The 19,467-nt window shown below is 38.0% G+C and overlaps 1 protein-coding gene across 1 annotated transcript; it reads right to left on the bottom strand.

Annotated features, from left to right (window-relative positions):
• Window positions 1-298: 298 nt before the first annotated feature.
• On the bottom strand, window positions 299-17,815 carry LOC139720295 (uncharacterized). The gene is made up of 13 exons (XM_071631657.1): window positions 17,689-17,815; window positions 15,216-15,483; window positions 14,643-14,755; window positions 9,838-9,999; window positions 9,197-9,340; window positions 8,049-8,144; window positions 6,557-7,024; window positions 5,634-5,822; window positions 4,925-5,128; window positions 3,711-3,786; window positions 2,548-2,706; window positions 1,902-2,042; window positions 299-948 (listed from the first exon to the last, which is right to left on the bottom strand). The coding sequence occupies exons 2-13, from the start codon at window positions 15,468-15,470 to the stop codon at window positions 880-882; spliced, it is 2,076 nt and encodes a 691-aa protein (XP_071487758.1). The 5' UTR covers window positions 15,471-15,483; window positions 17,689-17,815; the 3' UTR covers window positions 299-879.
• Window positions 17,816-19,467: the final 1,652 nt, after the last annotated feature.

Raw genomic sequence — 19,467 nt, 5'->3', positions numbered from 1 at the left:
TATGCCTTTAACATATTTCATGAGCAACCGAGGGCAACCAAGCAATGGATGAGCTTTGGTCTACTGCCACAAGCTAGATGTGATTTTATTTCTAAATAAACCTAACAGCTTCAGGAATGCATAAAATTTATCTGTGTGTATTCAGATATCACGTATCTGTGAATTAATTGTAACATGCACTCTGTACAGTGGTCATGCAGGATACCCAAACGCAAGTCAGCACCACAATTGACAGCAAAGCACGAGTTGATCACAACATGTGTATATTATACATGAATTTTATAGGGCCAGGGTGCACATTGAATATTTCCATAGTGAAGATAAAACGAGCAATATGAACAGTTCTGTGTGTGTGAGTGTGGGGTGGATGTGGGACCCTTAGCTGAACATTATTTTGAGTGAACTCTAAATTGATACTAGTGCTTCCTATTGATGTAAGTTATGAAAGATATGAAGGGTTTAACCATATCAACAGAGCGAAAATCTCTATATGGTAGACCAGACTTTAAAGCAAAGTATGTTCAGTTCTCAGTTTCTAACATTGAGGGAATACAGCTCACCTGACTGGTATACCACACCAGTGTCAAATACACTTCACAAGGTGCTATACACTCTGCCTGGCATTGCACACAAATAAAAACACGCATGTAAACATTTCCTGCACTCACAACTGTGGATATACAAAGGGCCTCATGCTAAGACATCATTTCATTCGGTTCCTCAAGGTTTCCATGGATGCCCTGCACAAGGCTCATCTATTCTCCATTCCTTCCTCCAATAGATGCTTCCAGCAGGAGAGCAGTCCTGCGAGATGGAGGGTGCCCTCATCTCCTGGAGCTAGATGATTCTTACAGACCCTCATAACAGATGGAATCAATCTCACTTGAAAGTCAGGAAGTATGGAATGCCAACAAGGTACTCCACTTTGTCGACTGATAATGATCCACTCTGAAACCAACAAAGAAGCGGTTACATCAGAACTCTTTTAACTAGAATAACTGCAATTGCGGGTACTCTATACCAGGCTTCAGCAAGACAAATGAAAAAAAAATTGTTTCTTCCCAAAATGTTAAGTTGATTTCACATCAACTCCAGAAATTCAAATTGCACATCTATTCCTTCAGTGTATACCCCGATATATCTTTAACCTTAGTCACTAGACCAAAACAAGGGAGAATCACAACTGAGTGCAGGGCTGTAAAACAAGCCAAAATTCAGTGATGATAAAGTTCAGTGAAGAATAAGTTTTTGTATACCAACATAGTTGTATAGCAAACCTATCAGTTGATAGTGTATTTCACTTAGGTTTCATTCATACCTTATAAGTTTTCATGACCTACATTCTGTGCTTCATTTACTCATAATCAAAGGTTCTCATAATCAAAGGTTAGTTGTTTGGTTGGGTTTTCTCTCTCTCTCCCTCTCTCTCTCTCTCTCTCTCTCTCTCTCTCTCTCTTTTTTGGGGGGTGTGTGAAATCTCTCCCATACTTTCACGCAGAAGGACATACATACATATTTCACACAAACGTGTTTGGGCCTCATACAATTGCATAAATTGATCACACCAGACACATGCCCAACTGCCTGTATATCCTTTCTTGAAATAAGGGATATATGCCATTTGTTGTCTCTTTTCTGCAACATTGTATGGGATGAGATCAACACAAAATTACTGGAAACAATGTTCAGAAAATATCAATGCCTGCAGGCTGAAGATGTTTTCTATGTTATCACAGATACAATGATAATGCATCTTTATGTCTGTCAGCAACAGGCAAAATAGGAAAAATATATTTGTTGCATGTTCATTTTTATACAGAAGGTTTGCATGTCTTTCCATTACAATTTTATGTACACAAACACATTACAATGTCAGAAAAAAACTCTATTTCTCATCTTACCTTGCCCATGCCATCAATGACGCTGTTAAAGAGGCTGGTGCTGGAGGCTATGTCCTTTTCCAGTGCTGTTGCTAGCAGCTCCCTGAAAGAGTCTAGGCTTATGCACCCAGTCTGTTGCCGATCTAATGTTGAAAAGAGAACCTGGGCAAAAGAAAACAATACACACAATATCACACTAAAGCAGAGCACAGTGAGCCTAAGCAATATGGGTAACCCAATACAGAGATGTAAACACACAAATTATTCACTATCATTTTATCTTTCCATAAGTTACAAAGTTACATGCGCAAAGTTGATATGCTACTAGACCTGGAATGTAAACACACATTGTTTTTTAATCGATATACATTTTGACTTCTCTGTCAGGCTAGAAACAAGCCAGATTATAAAATAATTGTTGCATCAATGGTCAAAGTAGTAGTCTGACAATAGAAGCCAATATGAGAAAATCTACGGCCAACTTTAACTGTAAACAGCAAAAACAAGTATTTATGGAGTTATACATTTTTTTTTGTAATAGAAGGAAAAGGAAAATATGATTATGACAACAGAAATAATAATCATCATCATCATCATCATCATCATCATCATCATCATCATAATGGCAATAAAAAGAAGAAAATGAAGAAGAAGCCAAAATACTAACCACAAAGTGAGTAATCTCCTGTTGGAGTTTGGAAAGATTGAGCTTTTCAAAGGCATCCCTCATAGGTCCTGTGAGCTTGGCTAGTCTCTCACACAGACAGCTAATGGTCACAAACTCCTCCAGCCCAAAGAATGTACTTGCACTAACCAGATCATAGGCCTGAAAGGAATATAAAACTCGGTGAGAATACATTTTTTTGGTTATGACAAGGATTAATCTGAGCAAGTATCAATCAAATCTAGAAGTTCAAGTCTGCAAATTTTCTAGAGTTTCACATGATTCAATTTGTGCACGGTGAATTGTTTCATAATAATGTGTGTCCAATCTAAGATCAGAATGATTGCAGTTTGGGGGATATGAGAACCTTTGGATTTCTTTTAGACTTTCTTGTACTCCCTACATCTTCTGGTCACTTATGTATTATCTTCGATCCTCAAAGCTTCTCTATGATGATGAATTAAGTCTCGCTGTATGTTCAGCAGATGAACTATTCATGTCCAGCTGTAACCTTCAGAATTTCGGTTCTGAGACTCCTCACAGTGCCACACAAATGGCAGTTGGTATCTCTCTTGAGATCTTGAATCTACATCAGACTGAAAATTCATATGGATATCATGTATAATACAAATACTGGCACTGAAAACTCACATGCATGCCCCTTGGAAATTGTCTTCAAAGAAAAGTCAAGGAGAAACTAGTGAAAAAAGATATATATATATTCATATCTTTTAGTCAGTTGGAGAAAATTTACCTGAAAATGAAAGTTTAAAGGGGATGGCTAGTAACTGATCAGTGGGAATCAGTGGGAATGCTGAGGGATGATTGTTCCAATCCTTATGGGATTCATTCAAGAGTACATTATATATCTATTCTTGTGTGAAAATTATTTGCTTCAGAATGGTCTCATATTCAAGTAATGTGCAGTTTAATGTTTCCAGGTAAGCGTCCCTGGTCAGTGACGGGGCTTTAATCTGCACATTACTTGAATATGAGACCGTTTTGAAGCAAATAATTTTCACACAACAATAGATTTTAATGTACTCTTAAATGAATCCCACAAGGATTGGAACAATCATCCCTCAGCATTCCCACTGATTCCCACTGATCGGTTACTAGCCATTCCCTTTAATGGCAATGTTTGAGCAATGTGTTTAACACCTTACCTCCTTGATGTATCTCTGTTGGGATCTTGATAAATTCTGTGGGAAGGTGGTTTCAAGCTCCTTGAAAGTGATGTGTCTAAATGGGTATACAACGAAAGAGGTACAGAATGGATACCAAGTACATTACAGGTAAAGTTTGGCAGCATGGTAAAGGAACATCATAGAAAGTAATACAGTGGACTCCAATCATAACGAAGTCCTCGGAGCCGGCAGTTTTCTTATGTTATATCAAAATGTTGTTATAACTGAAGAAATAAACAATAAGAAACATAAAGCAGATAATGTTGTGGCCTGAATTTTTTACTTCGTTATAGCCGGAATTTCATTATAACTGTGTTCATTATAACGGGAGTGCACTGCAATGTTATTTAAAATATATATATATATATATAATTGAAGTCTTTGAGAGGCAGCATGCCTTGCAAACAATTTGCAATGCAAATAATCATGATGGCAATGTTCCCCTCTCCCTCCCTCTTCTAATTCTTTAGATCCAACAGACACATTCATAGAACTTCAAGTATGTAAAAATTCCATCAGTTATCAGAGGTGCAAATCTTGCACTTTGGTTATGAGCCTCCTAAACATTTATACTCATGAAAAAAGAGAGGTAACAACACACTTTAATTGCAGCAAACAACACATTCTTGGTAGGGAAACATACATTACACAGAAAAAGATGATATGCTACATTTGATATCATTTGCACAGAGACTATCAACTGCCAGGCAGAGGTAGAATGGTGAGATGATGGAATAAAACAAGAGAAATCCTTTCCTGTCAGTGTCTGGGACAATCTTATCTCTAGTCATTCTACCACTTGTTACATAACAAGGTGCAATTGGCACCAACCACTAGCACATCAACATACTCATATCATAATGATACATACTCAAGAGTTGATCAGTGGAACGGGATTAGACATGTGGCTTGGATTTCTCAATCATGGTCAAGTATACCTTAATTATTCAAATTCACGAAATTCTGGCGTCGAGATGTTTTTCATGCAACTGATTGACAAATTACCCTACATCAACGTAAATAAGCACTGAATTGATCAATTCAGTGCTTATTTACGTCGATGTAGGGCAATTTGTCAAACAGTTGCATACCTGTAATTGTTGTTCTTTTCTTTCTTTCTTTTTTATACACAATGGGGCTCAGAAATACTTTGAGAGAAGTATGGTGGCTGTTAGTGAAACACTGACACTGACCCATCTTTATCTGCATCCAGCTTGGTGAATCTGATGGCAAGCTCGTCTCGCTTCTCAGCCGTGATGTTGAGGTGGAGGTCAGCCGACATGAGAGGGTTGGGGGACGGTGGCTTCGGAGTGACCGACTGCCTGGTGATTGGCCTCAGGAGGCTGCCATCCTCTAGGGGCTCATCAATGTCCATCTCAGAGTCCGGCCTGGGCAGACTGGACATACACATAGAATGTGTTCATTTCGGTTAATATAAGACTGTTGTCATGTAAACATCAATTGTTTTACACTTTTGTATTCTGCACTAATATGACAAGGAACACAACAGATAAAACTCATGTTCCTTTTCTATTTCCCAAGGACATATGCATTCCATTTGTGTGTCACATGCTGCCAACGCTACCATGACTACTATTACAAAAACTACATTTGATCATGTGAAGCACAATGATGCATTTCCCAAATTATATGCATTATAGGCATTATATGGCCATGGGACATGTACAACTTGGTACAGTAAACTTACCACACAAGGGGTGTTTTTTTTTGGTGGTGGTGGTGGTGGTTATATTATTAAGTTTAGACAAGCCCCTTAAACATTAGACTTAGGTCACAATGCCCATTTGGATCCTTTGAGTAAGAAACTATTTAGACTAAAGATACAAGAATAGAGTTATAGGAACATGATGGGTCACTGGCAATAAACTGTCACAAGTGTACCTGACATCATTATCAGGATCTCCCAGATTTTCTACAATTTCTGTTTCTCCCACAGTATCTTCAGGACAATCTGATGCTTGCATGCCAGCTTGGTCGTCCATCTCCAGCTCCATTTTGTTGTCCTCTTCCTCCATCTTGTTTTCTTCTCCTTCTCCTTCTTTTCCTCCTTCTTCCTTGCCCTCAGTCATTCTGGAGGAACAGTGATACAGGCATGCAATCAACTCTTCACTGCCATTTAGTTTAATCACTTTCAGTCTTATCCACTCGGTGTTTACTACTCATTTTTCCCCCAACTCTCAACTCAATCACGAATCAACATACGCCTTCACCTTTTTCTCGTCCTACTCATTAATCATAACCTTAGTCCACCATAACGAGTCTTTGTGACCCAAGAAGATGAATAGAATTGTATCAAAAGGGGAAAAGACTTGATGGTATTTTACCAAGGATTTGGAATTGAGGCAATACATAATTCTTTGCCAAGCAGATTAAGAATCTACAAAAAGAATATTTCAGGACTTAGGGTGTTTTAAGTAATACATCTAGAAATGAAAGGGATTTGCATGATTTTTTATAAATATTTTATTTCTTATGACTTGACAACAAAGAACTATGATTTTTGGTAGGCATCAACAAAAGCGGCTTTGAAAGAAAAAAACAACAGGATCATTTCATATTCTGCTGAAGCAACATAACATGGAGTGGAAAGAAAAACAACTCAACACAAAATGGCTATTATCAGGAAGATAGAAGTGAGCATAATCCTCACAGAGTAACACTGAATATTTCTTGAGACTTTCTTGGCAGTAGCTTTGTTTTGATCTGTTGCTGTCATGAATTCAATAATGATATAGATTTCATGTAACTGCTGACATATGAAGATTTGTAAAGACAAAATCCTTTGTCAGACATTCTTTGGATACCTTGTTCTTTCCTCCTCCACAGAGCTTTCCTTGTCACTACCAGACTTAGGCTTCACATTGCCACATTTCTTGGCTTTTTCAGTCTTTTTGTTATCACCACTTGTCTTCCTGGTCTGTGTCCTGTGACCTTTGTCCTCCGATGGCCGCCTCTCTGCTCTAGGACCTCTGGCAATGGACCCATCGTACGTACTGACTCCCGAATCGTATTGCTGTGCTGGCGCTCTACTGGCTCTGAGTTTTACCGGTGAACGATGCACGATGGGGGGTATATGGTGTGGATCATCTTCTGACCGATGCTCTACTCTGTGTTTGGCCCCCGGTGGCGCTGTTACGCTGGTTCTCTTGGAAGGTTTTGACTCGTGCGTCGTCACGGTGATGTTGTGAATGGTGGGCGCAGAACTTGGAAGAGCAGCTTCTGTCTTGATTCTCTCCTGCCACTTGAGCTTACGAATGACAGTACTGTGGGAACTGATGGCAGGAAATCAAAACAAATTACCATTACAATCGACACTTAAATAGTTTATCCAATCTCTCTGAAAACAGTTGGTTTCCAGTTCTTGAGTGATTATCTTGGGGAGACATTCTAAAATAAACAATTTACACTACCAACAGAAATATCATAGAACATTCCATTCATAGGAGCTAGAGTACAAACTGTAATGAGAGATTTTGCTAGGGAAGGAATCTATAGCAGCTTTGAGGAAATTCATTGGTCAACTTTATCCTACTGTACAGGTAATAAGTGTGATTGTCCAGGTGGAGCGTGTAAAGAGTGTAGAGCTACTTTTGTACAACCATCTTGAGTAAATGCTATCAAGGTATTTCTATGTGCTAATTCATTACAAGTTAAAAGAATGGGATTATTAAAAGCAGCACATCCCTTATGAAAAGACAAACTACCTTGGTTCAGGATAAAATGATCCAACAGGCCAGAAAGAAACACTTCTAAAAAGTTCTCTAGGTATGTGTTTATGTTCTTTAAGCCCCCAAACTATTTGAGGGACACAATATAAAGATAATGTATGGATACATAACTGAGCTTGTGAAGTTATTCTTTTTTCCAATGTGCATGAGGTTCGACCTGCGCCCACCTGCTGTTGGCATCAACTTTAAGGCATTATTTACCATTTGCAGATGAAACAAACATTCCAGCTATAGTGCTTCAAAATAGATCTTAAACATGAGTTTAGGATAGAAACAACCAATGTAAAAATTTGAATCAATATACTCAATGTCAAGTATTGCCATATATACAAAATGTGAACAATTGATAAAATAAAAATGTTTCTAGACTAAACCATCTACAGTTATGGTTTATTGAGAAAAATGGTGATATTGCAAATTTTTCTATATGGTAGGATGTTTTGTGATGCAACTGGCCTACATATATGCATCAAATGGGATAACTCAAACATTTTAAAAATTATTTCTCCCAATGGTAAACTGTACCTTTAAGGGGTAATATACTAAATTAGTAAATCTGACCACTCACTCTGGAAGTGTGATTCCACGTCCAAGATAGATTTCTTGGGCTTCTGTCGGGAGAACAGCGTGCCGGATTTTATCCGTCTCCTCCTTGTAGTCTAACCTAATGTAAAGATGGACATGGAATACATCATGACTAGCTGGCAGTACACTCTACAAAAGGAAACCAACAGCAGATGCTGTAAAACTAGAAATGTTCGCGTGCATTTTAATATCACGAGAGCCAAGATTCGCAAAATTAAAATTCATGCGAAAGTTCTTGTTTGCACTAGATGTATTGAATGCCAGTGGCAATTTGCAAAAATTTCACGCCGCGCAAAAATCTTGCTTTACAGTAGCTCCATTGATAAAGGCATACTTCTGAGAGAAGACGACAGGTCTCTGAGACAACCTGCAGACAAAAAGCAGCCAACAACAGCAACAACAAGAAAAATAAATAAAATACACCCTTTGCTCTACCAGATATACCTCCACACATACTCTTCAAAACTGCATAATTATGTGTAAAATGTGCAGGCTCCCTGTTTGAATAGCCAGAATTGCTACTATGCATGGCACACCTGGGTTACTGTACTTTGTGAACAGAGTCTAAGGTGTGTATTACTAACTAATTAGTTCCCATAATTGGATGTCATTCAGAGGGATAGATCAGCAGATACATCAAAAACTACATAACTGTAGAAATGCTTCACCCATATCAAAAACATACTGGCATTGAACAAGTCTTAATAATAATAATACATACAATTTCTATAGCGCCATTTTCCACTCTGATTAAATGCTCACGGCGCTTTACACCAAAGCAAAAAGACTGAAAATACATACACCATAAAATAAGAAGATGAAAAAGAAGATATGAAAGTCTGTCTTCAAAATGCATTGTAAAAAAAAATAGAATTTTAGATTTCTCCTAAAAGATGTTATGGAGCTTGAGTCTTTCAGCTCAAGTGGAAGTGAATTCCACAGTGTTAGTCCAGCATGAGTGAAAGCTCATTCACTCAAGATTTCCTAGAAAGCGGAATATAAGTCTCCAAATTGTGAAGTAGGTCCCTCACTTGGATAATACATTTGGTATCTCCTATATGAGCCGACCTATAGATATTCAGTCAGTCTCCTGCCCCCCCCCCCCCCCCCCCCCCCCCCACCCATACTTACTTGCTGGACATTTCAGGGGTCCTGCCACCAACATGTAGGTCGCTATAGAGCTGTCTATGTACAGGCTGCATCATGCGACGTTTCTGGCCCCGTATGTTGGTTAGACGCTCCTTCTCCGCAAGAAACTTCTCTGGCAGTGTCTGGCTTCTGGAAGGAAGCATTGTCAGCAACACAATGAAAGAGGTAAAATACATATGGACTTTGTAATTCCACACTGTTTTAGAGTGGCAGATGGTTTAGGAACTCCATGCCATGTTTGATGGCTTGGTTGAGAGAACCTGTGAACCATTCATTCTGAATACTGGATAACAGATATTAGGAATGAAAATGCCAATCAAAAGCTGCATTTGGCAGACCACCGTAACATACACAAACTACAACACTGACCTAATAACCATGCAATCTAACCTTAGCTAACACGAAAATGAGTACACATGTGTTTACGTGGAATAGTTTGTGCAAAGTGTAATCATTGAATCATTGGATTTCTTTTGATCAAGACAATTTCAGGCTGCAAGCAATTTTTGCCTTAACTTCTGCTGACAGGGCCTCTCTGTGATGCAATCTTCAGTATATGATGATTGTAACATCATTAAAATGAAACAGGTCCCTTCTCTCCGAGGCTATTGGTGTAGACTTACTCTGGCATAGGTCCATCTCCCTCCTGTGCGTTGGCCCAGAGGAATGGTTCGGTGTGGACTGCAACAACCCTCTTTTTGTTCAAGGGACTGGAGAAGGATTTGGATTGACGGGAGGCATCTTTCTTCTTCTGGATTGGGACTGCTCTCATGATCACTGAGGATCTGTGTAGGCGAGGACATTAGATATCAGCAAAGTTCAATACTAGGATTTCATATTTCATACAAGAGCATATAATATGTACAATGTAGACTAAATAGTCAACTGCCAAATTCTTCTGATGATATCGCTGTTAGATGTTCCTCCAAACTGGTAAATGGAGACCGATAATCAACCAATCATTATGTTTCACGGTGCATAAGTATAAAAAAAAATATCAAGTCAAAATGCAAAGTCTCATCTGACAAAACACTGTCCATAGCAAAATTGGTTTAAATAGCTCTTGGTTGCATTGCATGATAAAAACAAGCATTTGAATAGCATTCTAGTCGCATCCTACAGCTCCCATTCACTTGTATCCTTATGAGAACACATCTGAGAGCAGCTGTGTAGATTTACAATGTATCTTGGGGTGTTATAAATATAACACTACCAAACAAGATTTGTTACAAAGTATGAGTGCATGTTTGTGAGAGCGGGGAAAAATGATCTTGCATTTGCATAGAAGTATTTTGCTAATACACTGTAATAATTCATTGTTGTATAATGTGAATATCATTAGTGGTATCTAGAAATGTTCCCCCATGGTGTGTACATGTAGATAAGCATGGGAAGGGGGAGGGAGTACAACCATGAAATCAATTTCATACAATTTATTCCTCTGCGTACTTGAGAAAATATCTATCATGGCAACCATGTTAACACAATGTACAGTTTGAGGGTGTTTTCCCATTTTCTGTCTGAAACAATTATGTATTTAATCGCTCTGTGTATTCCTTTGACTGAAATCCATCGATATATTCCTAAAAGTTAATATATAAGACTATCAACTTTGACTCTGATAGTGCACATCAATTGATATGTACATCAGATAATACTAATGTAAAAGTCAGCCATCATGCACCAATCTGAGCGTCTGTGGTTGCTGCCATAAACACTGACAACCTTGCAATATTGATTGCCCTCCATCCGGAGTCAATCCCATTCTGCTCCCTGCTTACATGCAACACTTCGTAAAAGCACTTAGAGTTTCATGTCTACATCCATCTACAAGAATTTTTTCACAAATGTCTGATGTTTTACATGACGCAAACATGAAGATCTGTAGATTCTGTAACTGAAAAAGAACATTGTAGTTACAGCCTATAGCTTTTAATATATCCTGCCTTACACAAACTTTAACAATGTACATGCAAATGTAAACTACTATATCTGTATACACAATCTGTCTCCAACAAGACAAAATGTTTTGCAAATGTTGGTTCTCCCACATACAAACGAAGGTCTGCGGTTGTTACTGTAGATACTGAAAGACCTTGTGATATTGATTATCTTGTGCACTGTATGTTTGACTTGTTGTAAACTTTCAACAGTGCAAGCTCAGAAATGCTTGACATAGGATCTGGTAATCTTGATGTACAAATGATAACAAATGATAGGAAAATGTTCCTGACACAACAGATATATATTGTTTACTAGCCCTTGCATCAACGTTGCATTATTCATGCAAACTCACACAGTATCCTGTCAATTGTAGTCAACTCTGAGAAAGTATTGATTTTTCCTTGTGTTATGCAGGACTAGTCTAAAGCTCCAAGTCCCAACAAAGAATACTGAAGTATTATGAGTATTCACTGGCAAAAAACCAAGAAGGATATGATAACTAAAACCCGAGGATACGACATTCCTTAGATTACGGAGTAATAACTTTTATTAAATGCCTAATATACAAGTATCTTAAAGGACAAGTTCTTCTTCATAAACATAAGGATTGAGAGAATGTAGCAATATTAGTAGAACACATCATTGAAAGTTTGAGGAAAATCAGACAATCCGTTCAAAAGTTATGAATTTTTGAAGTTTTTGTGCAGTACCCGCTGGATGAGAAGACTACTGCAGTGCATGAATAATTAAGATGTCACATGCGTACAACAATATAAGGAAAATATAAAGAGAATTTCACAAAATTCCATCTGTTGAAAAAAGTATACATTCCCCTGACTCGTTACCGACAAATGTTATGGGTAATATTATTCCCCCTGCATTTAGAAAGAGGCAAGTCAAGTGCTCTTTTATTATGCGAAAAAAGTGAAAATATGTTGAATTTTCTTTTACATTTTCTTTATACTGTTGTACGCATATGACTCACAAGCTGTAGTAGTCTCCTCATCCAGCGGTTCCAACACAAAAATTTAAAAAATTCATAACTTTTGCATCGATTGTCCGATTTTCCTCAAACTTTCACTGATGTGTTCTACTAATATTGTTGCATTTTCTCAATCCTTATGTTTATGAAGGTGAACTTGTCCTTTAAGTTTCCAAAGTTTGATTTTATAATGGATTTGCAGGTGAAAATGAGCCATAATACCTAATTACTAGACACCAGATTTTCAAAGAAAGGAATTATCATAAACATACACTCTTAAACTTTAACCCGCTGAGGATGGACTGATTTTGCTATAACATGCATTTCCAATAGACACCTGTCCGAGTATTCTCAGGACTTGTCATCAATGGGTTAATGGTTGAAGCAGCTGCAGGAAAGCAACATACTACATTTTCATTCTGTAGTGAAAGACTAAGAGACATCACGCTGGCAGAAACCCCAAGCGAAATCATAATTGTTAAAATTTGATTGTCAATCAGTTAACTAATTATGATAGCCATTTATACAAATATCAGCAGTCTACATGAAAGTGCCAAGGTCTACACTCTTTGTACATGAAAGTGCCAAAACGAAGTACAAATGGTACACTGTGTTGGTGAAGTGATTTGGGTTCACTGATATCTAGCCTGTTACAGAGGAAGTATGTGTTCAATAAAGAACATTTGATCATCTCTATTCAATTTACAGTAAAGATTACATGTGTACTCTCTAAAATTTGTCTTCATAATGTACATACATACACACTTTATTATCAAAAGCAGACTGTTTGATGTGCCAAGCATTATGGTGATGTATTTCAGAAAAATTTCATTGTGATCAACATAACTTATCTACAATCTAAGACATTAATGCCCAATTGCCCCCCCCCCAAAAAAAAAAAAAAAAGGTAAAAATGTTATTTTGCAATTGTGATGGTACCCTGCTACTTCAACTCATATAATAATTTTTATCATTACTCACACATGCTCTACTTTAATGATCACCTTCATTATGATGAAATACCACTGTTCGTCATGGGAAAAAAGTAACACACTGGTGTCAATAAACTCGTAACAAATTGTAACAACATGGTTTTTGTTCCCTCAATGCAATACAAATCTTCAATAAAAGAAGAAGAAAGAAATAAAGGGTTTCAGACATGCCCCGATACATCCCTTTTTTATCTACACCATGCAAGTAGGTTACAGTCTGGCAGATAAAGGGCAGGAGTCACTGCTATGTTTAATGAGAGGGGGTGTTATATAATGCCTGGAGTGGTGACAATATCCTCTGTTTGGAGTCTATTGTCCTGCCTCCTCTTCAGTGAATGAAGCGTGGAGAGTCTGTCAATACTGCGGATAGCTAATGAATGGCGATTTGATACAGAAACCTGCCCCCTGTAAGATGGTACAGTCATTCAGATTGACTGCTAATGTAGATTCCATGGCACATCTCGCTAAAAACAAATGTTTGCTTTTACGCTAAAGGTATTCACTAATGTGTTTAACTACTTGTGATATTTCCTGAGAACTAACAAGGATCTCTTAAAGTATCAGAAAGAAAGAGAGAGAGAGGGAGAGGGAGACTTGGAATGGATGTTGCATTCAGTCCAATCTCATAACTTTGAGGTATTCATACCAATTACAGTGTATAGTGCAACAATACTGTAAATGTTGAAATATTTGCAGTATGTTAATTTTCACATATTTTGCAATAATTTTGGCTAGCGCATATTTCACAATAATTTTGGCCAGCACAAATTCTAAAGCCTGCTAAAATATCTTTGCGATTGTCTTTGCAAATTTTGAACTTGTTGAATTGTGTGCATCGATCATGCAGTGCGAATTCAAGAACCCGCGAATATGTTTTTGAGCAGCTCAGTGCAAAAATATCAATGTTTACAGTACTCAAGACAGATTCGTAAACAAGAAATTCTCACCCATCTTTGTCAACAGAGAATATTGAACGCTTCATGCGAAATATTTCTGTGCTGTCAGGGCTGGATACTTTTCCACTGTCTAAGTGTTCTTCGTCATCTTGTTCCATTGTTTAGGTTGTAGTGCCACATTCATAATCACTATCATTATATTTCTACTGGAGTACAAGCAGCAGTGATATTGTTGTTGGCATCTCCTGCCACAAATGTCATCAATATCAGTTCTTCCATAATCATCACTATTCTAACACCTTATATGACTATTATCAATATTCGTAACAATAGTTTTCTGAGTATCATAATTAATTTGGAGTACATTTTTCTTAATATACTTTATCCTTAGCCGTAAATTTATGAAACATATTGAAAAGCTACCTAGTTTACATGTACACGCAAATACAACTGAAACAAGAAGATTGCATGTGTTCTTTCCATACAATGTATATTGCAACCAAAAATACACCAGTTGTACACGATATACCACAACTGTATTAAACATTATACATAGACATGACTTACACTGAACATGACATTTGAAGTATGTGTAGGAAAGAGAAATGGATTACCTGAAGTTTGATGTCTGGTAGGGGAGTGGAGTTTTGATTTGGAATCTCTCTGCCACCTCATCTCGATCTGGGTCTGGTCTAGGGCCATTTCTGGCATACCTAGATTTCCTCACCTAGCACCATGATGAACAAGAGGAAAGTACAAGATTTGGACATAAAACAAAATTTGTGAAATGCCATGAGGTGCAGTCTTACATAATGCAGTTTGACAGTGTACAATACACTAGCAACCTTCAGCATATGTAATGGCATGGGTAGCAAAGAATATGAACATGGTTTCAAGTTAAGAGTATTGCAAAAGAATTGCTTCAAAGTATTGCTTTATTGAATAGTTGTAATATAGCATTCTCCTTACTGTATGATTAAGGAGACATATTTTGACATCTCACAATATCCTTATTCAATCTTTTTCACTGGGGAATTTTCAATTTTAATTCTGCTAAGTATTTGCCAGATTGTGACTGCTGTATACACTGTATCAAACATTTTACCACTTACAAATAAGTACCTTGAAGGCCCAAGATTCATTTCCATAAAGTACTTATCAATGATTTTAAGAAAACTTGATTGTACCGCTGGAAGACTGGGTTTGAGAGCATGATCCTGGTCCCTCCCACGAACTGGTACAACCTCCTCCCGCGAATTGATAAGTCTAGGCAGTTCTATTGATGCCTTGCTGCTAGATGCCAGAGATTCCACCTCCTTGGTGGGGGAAGCTGGGTTGTTGTCCGGGAGGGGTGGATTAGCTGCTGTAGCACTGATCAGAGGGAAGGCTTGCTTATTTGGATCCACAGTCATGACATTACCATCTGTTCTTCTCATTTTCATCAGAACCAGCAATCTGCAGATCAAAAAAATAAAAATAAAAAAATGATAACACTTCAGAGATGTAGTTTACATTATAATCATTTAAATATTAATTGATGGAAAATTAGAATGAATAAATTGCTGACAGACAATTCATCACTGTACAGAGGTCAAATATCTGGTAGGGCATTCAATTAAGTATGGGTAGCACGTTCATCATTATGAGTTGTTTTTTTTTTTACAAAGTGTCTATTTTTTTTTTCAGATATCCTCTTGAAATTCTTCCGTCAAGATGTTTTCATTGCAACTGATTGACAAATTGCCCATCTCCACGTTTTTTTACATCAATGTAGAGCAATTTGTCAATCAGTTGCACAGATATAATCTCACTTGACTCTACCAGAACAAAATGCTGTTTGGTATCAATGAGGATACACTCCTAAAAATTCATTTCAAAACATATATCAAACCAGATGCCATGTGACTGTTTACCAACATTTTAATTACTTTATTCAGTTTAAGGAAACAATTAAGTTTGATTTATTCAATATGACAGAATACTTATTTCGTAACGCCCACAACATATCAACTATGTGTAACTATTGAGATTTTAACAAAGTTGAACCTTGAAGCCAATATTGCCTCTGTCCCTCATCTAATCTCCTACAAATTCATGCAAGTAATTCAATGTTTATTAGAAATATATGTATATGATAGAATGGTTATTACATAACACATGTTTGAGGCAGTTGGTGCAGTGGAACCTTACATATCTGCTTGGATACTAAATCGCATTAACCCTATTGGGTCACAGCTCTAACCTAACAGAAAATCTACACACTTAAAAACCTTTAAGATGTGAGTGAAACAGACAACTTCTTTCATAAATTCAAACCCTATACACAAATCCAAAGCACAAGAGGACAGGGTAAAAAGTTGCATATTTTTAGATCACATACACTAGGCATCTACAAGAAAAAAAAATTGCTCTACATGCACATTAGGAAACCCTGGAATAGTTAAGCAAAAAAAAACTTGATAGATGCACCATACTTTACAAGTGTCTGTCTAACATGTACGACCGTTGTTTTTTATACAGCTCTGAAATTGGTGTATTTGTAATGATCATATGAACCCATCAAGTTCAAGTTTGATGCCACCCCACCTGGCTGTAGCACCGTCTATGACCTAACTGCGACAGCCGCCACACGCAGTGTGGCGGCTGCGCCGTGCTCCCATTCAGATCTTCATGTTGAACAAACGGGTGCCTTTGCGGCGCTATATTTCCTTAATTTTTAAACAGAAACTACTAGGAATACTTACATGGGTCGATGAAACCTAAATGACTATCATCGGCGACTGTTTGATGCATTTCATTACTTGTGATGCACAAAATGATGTCTTATAAGCAGCTCGCCGATGTTCACAGAATTCACAATCACTTGCACAAGCGCACAGAATACTTGAACTAACATAAGCGAAACTGCGGGGAAGCCGCCAGGACCGCGCCTGGAGGCGCGGTCTCCGGGGCTATCTATGACCCAGCTTACTTCAAGATGACCAAATCTGGATCTAAATATCAGAGAGTCTTAAGCCTGCTTTCAGAATCATCCATCATAATTATCCATAGGTATCATTCTTTTGACTTATAATTTGAGAATTCATCTCAAGGAATATTCACCTTCAACAAGAGTTGCAGCACCTAATAATGTCCAGAACCATCAGCTGGCATAGTTTAACACAGTCGAGTTAGTACCGGTACCTTACAGGTGTGATCCATTTTGTTTTGTTTCTGGTAATTTATTTTTCCTCTGGATCTTGATAGCATATCCTGCATTTATGAATAATTGGCATAGAATGAATGTCAGCACCACCACTATCGCTGAAAAGCGCTGCCGCGGCCGTGGTTTTCATTGCTACTGGTGACTGGTGTTATCTCAGCAGTCAGTTACGAACTGCTAACACCCGTTTGATTTCTTATGTGTCAGGCGCTCTGGATAATTAAATATTAGTAATATTCAAAGTTGAGGTCGAAGGATACATGGACACTTTAACCAGGGAGGTGGGAAACTCACAACTACGTATTTGTATGACGACGTATCAGTATTTCTGGGTGGGCAACGCGACGTTCGTTGCACACTTTCTCGATCTCCACAACATAGTCATGGACAGTACACACATGGGACTAAGTGCCTTGCGATGTTGACACGACATCATTCATGGTAACTGTTAAACTTACCAACTTAAATAACGACGGAGCTTTATCCTCGATATGAACCTGGTTAGAAACCATTTCTCAACGGTGGTAGTGACTACTCATCCAACAATGACAATGTGTGTGATCATCACGCAGCCCACACCGCAGGAATAAGCGGGACCAGAAATAAATATGGATCTACTGAGTATCCGATCAGCCTAGGCATTCGCTGCAATACGTGAACAATAAATAGTGGACTTCTCCATGATTTGTCTTTTCAGTGTGTACTATCATCACTATGTGATTGTGGTTAGCGGCAACGCTTGAGTCTCCACTGCACTCACTTTGATCTGCTAATGCGATCAGCCGTACGATTTATCATACCGTGTTGTCAAACTTCGTCATGCATTTGTGCGCCTGTGTTGTGTACAAAGTGAAGTTCGCTTTCGCGCGGCCTACACAATTGGCAGTGGCTGTATCATAGAGTTGGGCTGTATGATGTGCTCGCACGGTGTCGCGCACCTGTCTTCAAAATCAATTAAAATAGTAGTCTCATGGTGGCAGAATCGTTACCTTATCTAATCGTTAATGTTAATTAGTTCTACCAATATTGACTATCGGTGATTTAATTAATGTATTTGCTACTAAATTCCGCTGCTAAGAATATTTTTGCAGCTCGGCAAAATCTATCTTATCGAGCAAGTCCGCTAATCCGCATAGGATCGAGGAAAGCTTGGAGTGGTTGTCATGGCAACAGCGAAAGCTGGCGCTCTGGAAGCGATGTTGGAGTTCCGATGCCATACCAGTGTAGGGTCCCAGGTGTAGGTAATTTCCCGTAAAAAATGTGTGTTCAGAATGAAACAAAGTACAAGATATCTAAAGAATCTATAATATGATGTAAATTATGAAAGACTCCCCTCCCTCTTTTCGCGTTTGATGTGGGCTATATGTTCATACTTCGCTACAGCACTCGTTGGAGAAACCAGGGAGGTGAGAGAAACATATAAACATATAGGCCGATTGTATGTAGCTTGGAAGATGTCGTGTTATAGATTCAGTACACAGTAGACCCTTGTAATGTCTGATAATGCGCCATTTTGCCAGATTTAAATAACAGGGCTGCAATAAATTGCTATCAGCCATTCCAAACACTTTAATTCATGACAGTGCATACTTCAAGGCTTTCTCAAAATGCGTGCGTTTTGAAGAAGAGCTGCTCGTTAAACATAAAATGATATGCGTTAATTGCAATGTTCGACATTCCGCCTGTTGCATGAACATGGGGAGGGGGTAGTATATCCGTCGGGAACGATAAAATCACTGAGTTGAATTTGCTTAAAATCAGAATTGGATATAAACAACATGCTTCCTTTATTTAATCTCCCTTGATGTTTGTTCTGATGTTCATCCCTAAGCTGATCCGATATCACGTGATTGTCGTAGGCCCTAAATGGATATAAAAGCGTTATTTGTTTGGAAGGTGTATGGAATACAGGTCATGGGAAAACATCATGACAGACATGAAACATGTTTGATCTAAGAAATCGTGAATAAAGGAGAAATGAGTTTGTTGTTCTATTCAAAGGGTTCAATTGAACCACTGGTCTTTGAAACCGTTGTAATCCTGCATGAGGTTGGCATGTTGTAACAATAAACGGAGTTGTGGTAGACAACAAACAATATTCATACCTACTCTATAATATTGGCCTTAGACTCATATCAGTATTACATGCTGAAATAAAATGAGAGAGATGTAAAGTGAGCTGTCAGAACATTGATAATTTGCGGTAACATTTTATTTATGTTTTGCACTGATATTGC

This window comes from Diadema antillarum, unplaced genomic scaffold, assembly GCF_040938485.1.
Source record: "Diadema antillarum isolate AM-2024a unplaced genomic scaffold, OU_Dant_1.0 scf00000126, whole genome shotgun sequence".
Lineage (NCBI taxonomy): Eukaryota > Metazoa > Echinodermata > Echinoidea > Diadematoida > Diadematidae > Diadema > Diadema antillarum.
The sequence above is the reverse complement of the archived record's forward strand: the minus strand, read 5'-3'. Positions and strand labels throughout refer to the sequence as shown.